This window comes from Aedes aegypti, chromosome 3, assembly GCF_002204515.2.
Source record: "Aedes aegypti strain LVP_AGWG chromosome 3, AaegL5.0 Primary Assembly, whole genome shotgun sequence".
Classification (NCBI taxonomy): domain Eukaryota; kingdom Metazoa; phylum Arthropoda; class Insecta; order Diptera; family Culicidae; genus Aedes; species Aedes aegypti.
The window spans coordinates 38,138,720-38,150,789 of record NC_035109.1 but is presented as its reverse complement, the minus strand read 5'-3'; the positions used below and the strand labels follow the sequence as shown (position 1 = coordinate 38,150,789).

The window sequence follows — 12,070 nt, the reverse complement described above, 5'->3', positions numbered from 1 at the left end:
TATTTCGCAGAAAAATTGCAGATACATTCCTAAACATTCTTGTGGAATTTCCGGAAGAATCGAGAATTTAAAATAGAAGAGGAAAAATACCAGTAAAAATAAATTAAAACTAAACCTTCACTCACTTACAAGGTAGCCTTATCCTAGCCTTTTTTGTTTTCGATGAACTCGAGAAACACTGAATGATGTATTTATTGGGCTATAATCTTGGCTATAATAATTAAAGATAATCTAGACTAGATATTTTTCCATACTTGAAGTATCCATAACAACCGTATCATTAACGCCTCTACCAGCAGCTTCAACTTTTGACGTTAACTACGTCTTACGGCAATATACTGGGTGTCAATTGAAAATCTAAAATTTTGCGACCGTCACGAAATTATGTAAGATTTTGAACGCTAATAACTCAGTCATTTATCGATAGATTTTCAATATTTTCCCACCAATCGATCGGAAATGTATACAACAATTTCCTCGAATGGAGAAAACTATTGATTATTGACAATAAACTATTGAAAATTGGGAAAATGTCGACCCCTTTCTTACGCAACCAATCACGTGCAAGCAGTTTTCCACGCTTCTTTTGCGTTCCGCTTCGCACTATAAAAGCAGACCGATTCCTGCTTCTTCGCTCATTCTTCTTTTTGCCGTCAGACTGTGAACATGGTCGGCGAGCAAGTCTCGAGTGCCTTTCGCATTCTCAGCTCAGTTTTCAATGGAACGCGAATGGAACAACAACACGCCGCCACGACTGAAGCCGCTTGTTGAAGCGCCCATCGTCATCGCCACCGCAAACCTCATCGGGCGAGAAGGATTTCTACCATTGCGCCGTCAGCACCTCGCTACCAGAGGCAAGCTCTTGATCATCAAGCGGCGGCAAAACACCAGCGTCCGGGGCGCAAAGGTAAGTTTGTACGAGGTGGCTGAAGAAAATCGACCAAAGCCGCTTGTTGAAGCGCACATCGTCATCCGCACCGCAAATCTCATCGGGCGAGGAGGATTGCAACCAGTGCGCCGTCAAAATGTGTCCGTATTACGTAAATTCAACAATTCAATCGGCACTTTTCAGAGCCAACAAATGTGTTTTAAAGAGTTGATTGTGTAATATTCCTTAATTTGTTCGAGATGGCTGAAGAAAATCGACTAAAGCCACCGAAATGTGTCCGTGTTACGCAAATTCAACAATTCAATCGGACCTTTCCAGAGCAAACAAATGTGTTTTAAAGAGTTAATTGTGTAATATTCCCTAATGTGTTTACCACATACTAGCTATAATTTCTCAATTCATCTCATAGCAGTATACAATAATTGATTTATTACGAATAATTGACAATACGGCAATTTGAGGATGTTTCCGAGGACGCTGCTGCAGTGCCGTCGGGATGCAATAACAGCATAATGCTAATCTTGTACATCCCTTACCCAGACATCAGTTTCATATAGCCTAATTCCCAGATAAGAACACTGAGGAAACGGAACTTATGAGGTACATAAGAATTTCTTATGGAATAACGACATAAGAAGTATTTTGTTCTTCATTCGAGAATCTTATAACATTCCACAACAGACTTATGAAATAACACTCATTACATAGACAGATGTAATTCCATAAGAAACTCTTTTTGGATATCAAACGCATTGATCATTGGCATTCATAAGACAATCTAATGGAGTACGATTTTCTTAACAATTTCATACGAAAATCTTATGAATTACGTGGAGAGATGCTAATAACAAAATATTCACGATTGAGATTCATAAGCGCGCGTATGACAATGATTAGTAACACTTGTGAAAAACAGTCGACTTCCTATCAAAAACCACGTAAGAATTTCATACGAAATTCTTTTGGAATAAAGACATAAGAAGCATCTAATGAGACCCATAAGAAAAACTTGTGAACTTCCATCGATCATTGCGTTCATAATACAAATAGGTATAATATCATAAGATACTCTTATGAAGGATCATAGATATCAATTATGGAATTCTTTAGGACCATTATGTATTTAGAGAATCGCTCTTTGAATTTAGGAAAATAAAGATATTCATAAAATCTCTAATGATAACGACAAGAATTTCTTGTGAATATCGGACGTTTTGTGTTTCATAAGAGTCTTATGAAAGAGAGAAAACCAGTCAAGAAATCAATTCACAAGCGTTCACTTATGAAATTCGTACGCAATTTCTGGCTCAGTGAAAACGAAGAATTTGAAAGGAGGAGCATCACCTGCTATTCTAAGGGTATAAAGCATCCCTTCTTCGTTGAATTCGGTTTCATTCTGTTTTCGCTTTCGAGCTGGTAAGAGCTCCTCCAAACCTGTTCAGCTCCTCGCTACCAGAGGCAAGCTGTTGTTCGAGATGGCTGAAGAAAATCGACCAAAGCCGCTTGTTGAAGCGCACATCGTCATCCGCACCGCAAATCTCATCGGGCGAGGAGAACGCAACCAGTGCGCCGTCAAAATGTGTCCGTGTTACGCAAATGCAACAATTCAATCGGCCCTTTTAAGAGCCTACAAATGTGTTTTAAAGAGTTGATTGTGTAATATTCCTTAATTTGTTCGAGATGGCTGAAGAAAATCGACCAATGCCGCCAAAATGTGTCCATGTTACGCAAATTCAACAATTCAATCGGCCCTTTCCAGAGCCAACAAATGTGTTTTAAAGAGTTAATTGTGTAATATTCCCTAATGTGTTTACCACATACTAGCTATAATTTCTCAATTCATCTCATAGCAGCATACAATAATTGATTGATTACGAATAATTGACAATACGGCAATTTGAGGATGTTTCCGAGGACGCTGCTGCAGTGCCGTCGGGATGCAATAACAGCATAATGCTAATCTTGTACATCCCTTACCCAGACATCAGTTTCATATAGCCTAATTCCCAGATAAGAAAACGAAGAATTTGAAAGGAGGAGCATCACCTGCTATTCTAAGGGTATAAAGCATCCCTCCTTCGTTGAATTCGGTTTCATTCTGTTTTCGCTTTCGAGCTGGCAAGAGCTCCTCCATACCTGCTCAGCTCCTCGCTACCAGAGGCAAGCTGTTTGTTCGAGATGGCTGAAGAAAATCGACCAAAGCCGCTTGTTGAAGCGCAAATTCTACAATTCAATCGGCCCTTTCCAGAGCCAACAAATGTGTTTTAAAGAGTTGATTGTGTAATATTACCAAATTTGTTCGAGATGGCTGAAGGAAATGGACCAAAGCCGCTTGTTGAAGCGCATATCGTCATCAGCACCGAAAATCTCACCGGGCGAGGAGGATTGCAACCAGTGCGCCGTCAAAATGTGTCCGTGTTACGCAAATTCTACAATTCAATCGGCACTTTTCAGAGCCAACAAATGTGTTTAAAGAGTTGATTGTGTAATATTCTTCAATTTGTTCGAGATGGCTGAAGAAAATCTACTAAAGCCGCCAAAATGTGTCCGTGTTACGCAAATTCAACAATTCAATCGGCCCTTTCCGGAGCCAACAAATGTGTTTTAAAGAGTTAATTGTGTAATATTCCCTAATGTGTTTACCACATACTTGCTATAATTTCTCAATTCATCTCATAGCAGCATAAAATAATTGATTTATTACGAATAATTGACAATACGGCAATTTGAGGATGTTTCCGAGGACGCTGCTGCAGTGCCGTCGGGATGCAATAACAGCATAATGCTAATCTTGTACATCCCTTACCCAGACATCAGTTTCATATAGCCTATTTCCCAGATAAGAAAACGAAGAATTTGAAAGGAGGAGCATCACCTGCTATTCTAAGGGTATAAAGCATCCCTCCTTCGTTGAATTCGGTTTCATTCTGTTTTCGCTTTCGAGCTGGCAAGAGCTCCTCCATACCTGCTCAGCTCCTCGCTACCAGAGGCAAGCTGTTTGTTCGAGATGGCTGAAGAAAATCGACCAAAGCCGCTTGTTGAAGCGCAAATTCTACAATTCAATCGGCCCTTTCCAGAGCCAACAAATGTGTTTTAAAGAGTTGATTGTGTAATATTACCAAATTTGTTCGAGATGGCTGAAGGAAATGGACCAAAGCCGCTTGTTGAAGCGCATATCGTCATCAGGACCGCAAATCTCATCGGGCGAGGAGGATTGCAACCAGTGCGCCATCAAAATGTGTCCGTGTTACGCAAATTCAACAATTCAATCGGCCCTTTCCAGAGCCAACAAATGTGTTCAAAAGAGTTGATTGTGTAATATTCCCTAAGGTGTTTACCACATCTCTTTATTCATCTCATAGCATCATTCAATAACTGATTTATTACGAATAATTGACAATACGGTTTGAGGATGCTTTCGAGGACGCTGCTGCAGTGCCGTTGCTCAACATTTCACAACGATTGTAAAATAGAGTTGCATTTCAAATAGCGTCTTTGTTTTCTCATATTTCATGGGACAACTTCGATGACGAAAATTATCACATGTAACAAAATTGCACAGTCGATTCTAGTACACGACACTGAAGACGGCCTTACAGTTGAGGTCGAAATACGCGTATCTGTCAAAGGATACAAACTCTAGTGGAATTTAATGATATTGTAGTAAATTCAGTTTTATAATCTATTTCAAATTGCACAATTAAAATAATTTTGGAAATTGTAATAATGGATCAGAAATTTACCTTCATAATAAATAAAATTAATGATTATCAATATCTAATTATTGAATATTTAGTAAATGTCGACCCTTCCAACAAATCATTCATTTCTTACCATTAGCATTTTCTGAGATTTTCAAGTAATTCTCAGTCCAACACATCATTGGCACATGCCCTTTTCCCAGATTGGACTATCAGAAAGAGAAGAACACGAAAGGGAGGAGCATCATTTGCTATTCTAAGGTAATAAAACATGCTTTCTACGTCAGATTCGGTTTCATTCCATTTTCGCTTTCGAGCTGGTAAGTGCTCCGAACCTGCTCAGCGAGGAGTACCTCTCTGCCAGAAGCCTGCTGAGATGTAGATTTTCAAGTTGCCAATCCAGCGTCTGGTTTGTGAAATCGAACAAGATTTCTAGATTGGCTCGCGCTTTGAAAATTGGACCTGCAGGAATCAGTGTGCGCTAATGCAAGATTTGTACGAGATGACTGAAGAAAATCAGCCTAAGCCGCCTGTAGAAGCGTTCATCGTCATCGCCACCGCAAATCTCTTCGGGCGAGGAGAATTTTAATCTGTGCACCGTCAAAATGTGTCTGTGTTACTCGAATCTAACAATTCAATCGGCCCTTTCCAGGGCCAACAAATGTGTACTAAAGAGTTAATTGTGTAATATTTCCTAATACCATATACTTGCTATAATCACTTAATTCTTCTCGTAACATCATACAATATCTGATATGTTATGAATAATTGCAAATAAGAGCCTTCCTTAGCCGAGTGGTTAGAGTCCGCGGCTACAAAGCAAAATCATGCTGAATATGTCTGGGTTTGATCCCGGTCGATAATTTCGTAATGAAAATTTTCTTAATTTCCCTGGGCATAAAGTATCATCGTACCTGCCACAGGATGTACGAATGCGAAAGCTCTTTGTTAATAACTGTGGAAGTGCTCATTGAACACTAAGCTGAGAAGCAGGCTCTGTCACAGTGGGGACGTAATGCCAAGAAGAAGAATAATTGACAATACGACAAATTGAAATTTACGTTGACGATGACGATATCGATAACTGGAGCACTTTTCCGATCTTCTCACTGTTCTTAAATTCACAAACCGTTACATTCTGTAAGGTTGCTAATATGACAATTGACTTAAATTCAAATGCAGCAAATCACATGGCGTAGTTAACGTCATGCGGTCGTGTCTTGTACACAACCCTCACTGATTTTTTACCACAGAAAAATACTCAAATCGTTATAACTTCTTTGTTTTTCAATATATTTGCAAGAAACATGATTAAAATCGACACAGATTTTAAAAGTAGAAGAGGTTTTTTTAAACTTGTGAAAAAATGATGCAAAAATATTGAAAAACGAAAAGGTTATCGCGATGTGAATATTTCTTTTGGAAAAAAATGAAGCTGCTAGTAAAGCGTCAAGGACTAATAAATAACACTTATTTTAAACTAATTTCAAAACAATTAGCCTATGTAACCATGTGTGTTTAAACAATTAATATTTCTATTCCAAAGCGAGTATTTGGAATAGAAATAGTCGTTCGGGGTGGTTGAAATAAAAAGGTACACACTATTGATACACTATTGAATGCCTGGTGGATTTGCTGATTTTTTTGTACAATTTTATGAATCTATTTTTTAAAATAAATTACTAATCTATCTTCTAGGTAAATTATTATAGTAATAATTCCTGAACAAGTTTCTTACAAATACGATAAAACAAATGTTGGTTGAAATTTCAGAGTTTTTTCAGGCTTCTTAGTTGAGTTTTCTCAAAAAGGTATGCCAAAGATCTCCCTAGATTTCTCTATAAATCTACCTAAATAAACTCATCTGGTCTGTCAAGGATTAGGCTGACATTTTAAAATTTTATGAAAATTTTTGTCACAAAACCCAGCAAATGAATTCCAGATATTCTATCAGAAATGTGTGTGCACTATTCACCTCTCCAGACACTTTGATATATGTACTGATAAAAAATGTTTTCATTAGAATATTAAAAACCAGTAAAACATCACTATTCTGCTGTTTAGGTTTATGAAGCGTGGGGGACGGACCTGGTGTAGTGGTTAGAACACTCGCCTCTCACGCCGAGGACCTGGGATCGAATCCCATCCCCGACATAGTCACTTATGACGTAAAAAGTTATAGTGACGACTTCCTTCGGAAGGGAAGTAAAGCCGTTGGTCCCGAGATGAACTAGCCCAGGGCTAAAAATCTCGTTAATAAAGAAAAAAAAAAAAAAATTATGAAGCGTAGCTATCAATGATTTATAAATAAATTACAAGAATTGTAACTTTAGTGATCATTTCTTTGAAAAAAAAGGTGAATTGTTGCAAATAGTGGCGTTTTAGTGACCAGAACAAAAAAAGTGACTCGCTACCGTCTCATAAGAACTGTGTCATAGTCAAACTAACCTAATCCAGAAAAGGCTTAATCGAAAATCAATTTTATAAATAATCCTAGAAATCCGCCAAACGGAACTTTTCATTAATCTGTCCAGGATTTCAGAAGATATCTCAAGAAATAGGCCATGTATTTTTTTTCGCTTGGATTTTCATTAACAACTACAAATCTTTTAAGCAGAATCATTCAAGGATCTTTTCTAGAATCCACTACAAACCTTATAAGCAATCTATATATAACAATTTCAGTGATCTTTCAGAAAAATCTTTCAAGGAACTGGTCAATTATCGATTCGATTCCCGTTAGGATTCCAGCAAAGATTTCATTAAAAATTGGCCATGAATTTGAATAGAAATCAAACAAAATTTTCGCCAAGAACCTTGACATGAATCACTAAATACCCTACTACAAATGTTTAATAGATCTTAATTGTTAACTATCTTTCTACCAAACTACCAAAAGATAGTGATAGTGGGAAGACTAGTGCACCTACTGGGAAAAATTTCGCCCATAGCGCTTGAAATTTGAAGAAACCGATAGTCTTACGTTTGAAATACATGTTTCCCGGGGTGTTCTTTAAATTCCCGGGTATTTCCCGGTCATTTGTAATTCCCGGATTTGTCCCGGTTTTCCCGGATGGATGGACACCCTGCAAATATTCATGAGTACAAATCTTGAGAACCAAAAAGCGGTTTAAATTGAAAACTGTATTGATTGTTTACCACTAATCGATAAAGTTTTAGCTTGAATGATTGTCTGGTTCTCTAGATTTGCTCTCTTGAAAATTTGAGGTTTGACTTCGATTTATTTTCACCTTAAGCATCCCAAAATCGCCAAAGGAATTTATGAGCAACTTCCAGAGAGAATTTGTGGAAAAGTTCCTGAAGCTTTTCCTAGACGGATTTTTAAACAAATTCTCAAAGAACTTTTGTAATAATCCCGTAAGAATTTCTGAAGATTCCTTTAGATCCTCTAGAATTTTTCACCAAGATTCGCGACAAGCAGAGACTTTTAATTAAAAATATAATCTTGCTTTGAAATTGCTTCTAAACAAAAACCAGTATCAGTCCTGAAACATGACAATCAAATTATGTTCAAATAGGTGTAAAAATACAGAAAAGACTTGACAAAAACTGGATCTTAATGTATTATAAAACTAGCTTTATTCCCTAATCATGATAATATTTATCTACATCGTCATCGTCCTCCGGTTCCGGAGGATCGAAATCGGTCGTCTTTACGTCGGCATCTTCTCCATATTGTATGACATTGTCGATCATCAGTAGCAAATCGGCTATATTCTCCTCATCGTTGATGTTCAAAGGAGTAAACCGTACCAAGCTAAAGTCCTCGATTAGCAGTCCTATTGTCTCGGAGAGCTTCCTATACTTTCGCCCCCACGAAGACTCGCTTGTAACTTCCCCGAGCAGGGCCTGCGGATCCGGTTCCAAGTACTTATCCAACTGCCCCTTGCTGGTCTTGCTCAACAGATCCATCTTGCTCAGAATGTTCACATGAGGCAGCTCCATGTTGACCATCACACTTAGCGCCGCCATCGTCCCGGACAGGAACTTGGCCCCATCAATCATAAACTGTGAATCCACCAAGAACACCGAACACAACCGGAAGTTCCACGATTCCAACAGTTTCGCCAACTGCTGGCCGGCCTTCAAATGTGTGTACAGCTCAATTTGACCCGGCATATCGAACAGAATGTAATCGTCGTCCGGTTCCTCCACGCCATCGGCCACTCCTCCTTCCTCGTCATCCTCGTCATCTCCCACTCCGCAAAGCTGGTTCCTCAGCCAGTCGGAGTTCTCCAGCAAATACTCGATGCAGAACACCAAACCGCCATTCGGTCCGTAGTGTAGCTCTTCGTCCTCCATGGCATCGTCCAGCTGGATCAAATCGCGGATGTCGATGAACGGCTGGTACTCGAACGTTTCGGCGGCCGGATCCAGATTGACCACCTTGATCAACCGCTTGTCGTCGTAGCCATGCCGTTGCATTGTGGCGCAATATGTGGACTGGGGGATACGCGAAACCGTTCATTTCAAAGTGGTTTTAAGATATCATTTTATGTTAATTTGTATTCTTACCTTCCCACTTCCGGCAGGACCCATCACTAGCTGGGCGTATCGCATTTTTGGTAATTTAGTGAGTCTATTGGGCACACAAAATGGAAATTATTTCCTCGCACTCACGATGTTATGACTTGACTGAACAACAATCGCCTGCAAGCGTGATCATCGATGTGGGGTAACTGCGGAGGATCCGGAGGATGGCGAGGGTGATTGTTTACAGTGATTCGAACCAATCTGTCATTATTCTAAGCAAAACAGGAGCTGTGATGTTAAAGTCACCAAAATAGGCCAGGGGAAGTGGTTCACCTAGAGTGAATTTCTGTCAAAGAAAAAGTAGATTTTGTATGAGATTTGACAGAAAAATGAATGACAAGTTCATCCACTTCTCCTGGCCTATAGCTTTGGTGAGCGAATTTGACGGATAGCGCCGACAATTTTTGTCGCATAGGATTCATCGAATGTAGCGCGGTTGTTGCACCATGGCCAGATTCATTTCCCGAGCGCGTGCACGGAAAGAAATAACAACAGTAGCGGAAAATCAACTGATGATCATTGTCGTTCTACTATTATCAAACATTTTAATAAAAATAAAATGCTTTTAGAAGTGCGCAGCAATGCTAAATCGGTCTGATGTATTCTGCGCAGTTCATATGTATTTTCCACACGTTCTCCTATAATTGTTTTTAATCCACTTCGATACCGTCAATCCGCCCCCAAACTGGATGGCGTACACTCAGCTTAAGGTGATTATAAAACGAAGCCAAACAAGGGCACAAGACTGGAGAATCTGACAATAGTTTGCGTTGAAAACCAATCAATCTGCTTGCTTGCTGGTGGTGACTAATGGGATAAATTTTCAACGGTGAGAGCTGTTTGGTTCTCAAGTCTTGTGCTTTTGAAAATTTGAGGCTTTGTTCTATAATCGCCTTAACGCAATTTATAATTAAGTATTGAGTTGTAAATATTAGTATATATTAGTTGTGTTGCTAGAGGACATCTTGAAAATTCACTGAGATTCTTTCAGAAACCCTTCTGAAATTATTATATGTAGTTATTTCTTTGATCGCTCTGATTTTTCCAATAACCTCCTTGGGACTTCCTATTGGACTATCCCAGAAACCCATCTTGGGTTATTATAGAAATCCTTTCAGGATTCTGCTGTAAAATTCTGGAATTCTGCCGTAAAATTCTGGAATTCTGCCGAAAATGATTTAATGATTGCTTTCCAGTGTAATGGAATCTATTTTAAAAATCTGGGTTCGGGGATTCTCACAAAATTTCTCGGGATTTCTTCTGGAAATCCAATCGAAATTATTATTTAAATTCTGATATTTTCCTCGTAATTCTTCAGTATTTCTTCCGTGAAACTCTTTGAAAGTTCTTCTAAATCCCTTTGAGATTCTTTCCGAAAAATGTCTTAGATTATACCTATTATTCTAGAATACTCTCGGAAAGACGCCTGAGACTATAATCAAAAAAATCTATTATTTCACTTCACTTTCTTCCGTGCAAATTCTTGGGATTCTTTCAGAAATTCCTCTGGAATTCTTTTGTAAATCCCAATGGAATTCTCCCAGAAATCCCTGTGGAATACTTTCGAAAATCCTGCTAAGAATCTTCCAGATGACGGGGATTTTTTTAAATCTTTATTTATGGAAATCATCCGAAAATTCCTCTGTAATTGTTTGCAAATCCTCCTTATATTCTTACAGAAATCCTTCTTATATTCTCACAGATTTATTGCTATTGATTTTATTGTTTCTGCCTGAGATAATTTTGTATATCCAGAATTATTCCGAATATTCCTTCGTGATTCTTTAGAATTTTTTTCTAAGATTTTTTGAGAAAATAAAACTCTGTGATTCTTCTGGAAATTCATAAGGAAGTGTTTTTGATTTTTTTCGTGATTTATCATTGATTTTCCTTGAAAATTTTCTTAAATCCTTGGCAGAATTTTCTGAAAATCCCTCTTGACTTCAAATGGAAATCCTCCAAGAAAACTACCGGACAGTCACTGGGACTTTAAAAAAATACCTATGAGATTCTTTGATTACTGATTTATTTTTCTGAGCATCTTTTGAAAGTGACTTTTAAATGGTTCTGGAAATTCCATTTGAAATTATTCCGTAAATCTTTCTGGAGCTCTTCTGGACATCGTAATTATTCTGGAAAATATTCATGAAATCGTCTGGATGTCTGTGACTTTTCATTGAATCTTCAGGGGTTCTTGCGAAATAACTTCTGGGATTCTTTTGGATATCACTGTAAAAAAACATTCAAAATCCATTCGGAATTCTCCTGAGATTGTTTCAGGAATTTACGAGAATCCTTAAAATAATTCTTTTAGAAATCTCCCTGATAATATTTTAGTGATTTCTCTGTGGTTCTTCTGTAAATCGACCTGGGATTCTTCCGGAAATCCTCCTTTAATTCCAAAGCAATTTCCAGAAGAATTTTCAGAAGGATATTTTTAAGAATCCTGTATATTTTTCCCTAAGAATCTCAATGTATTTAAACAAAATTCCAGGATAATTTACGGTTGAATCCCACAAAAACTTCCGGTGAAATTCTTGAATGCTTATCATTCAAGCAGAATTCCAGTCGTATTTCCGGATGAATTTCGGGAGGTTTTACGGAAGAATCCCAGCAGAATTTCTTGAAAAATTCCAGTAAAATTTCTGGAAGAATCTTTGAAAGATGTTTTGAAGTCCTCCAGCAGGATAACAGAAAGAAATCTGGGGGTATTGTAGAAGAATTTCCGAAAGAATCCTAGAGAGATAGTCGAAATAATAACAGTTTTCTTGAAAAATTCAGGAAACTCCCAGAGTCTAGAGGTAATTCGGGAATAATTTCTGCAAGAATCCTTAACAAAAGGATTTGAAGGATCCTCAGAAAGTTTTTCGAAAGTATCCCAGAAGGCTTCCCGAAAGAATGATAGAAAGATATCTGGAAGATTTCC

At 38.1% G+C, this 12,070-nt stretch overlaps 1 protein-coding gene across 1 annotated transcript; it reads right to left on the bottom strand.

Annotated features, from left to right (window-relative positions):
• Window positions 1-8,167: 8,167 nt before the first annotated feature.
• LOC5574409 (GPN-loop GTPase 3) lies at window positions 8,168-9,363 on the bottom strand. Its single transcript, XM_001655066.2, has 2 exons — window positions 9,127-9,363; window positions 8,168-9,054 (listed from the first exon to the last, which is right to left on the bottom strand). Exons 1-2 carry the CDS (start codon window positions 9,169-9,171, stop codon window positions 8,197-8,199), a joined length of 903 nt encoding a protein of 300 aa, XP_001655116.1. The 5' UTR covers window positions 9,172-9,363; the 3' UTR covers window positions 8,168-8,196.
• Window positions 9,364-12,070: the final 2,707 nt, after the last annotated feature.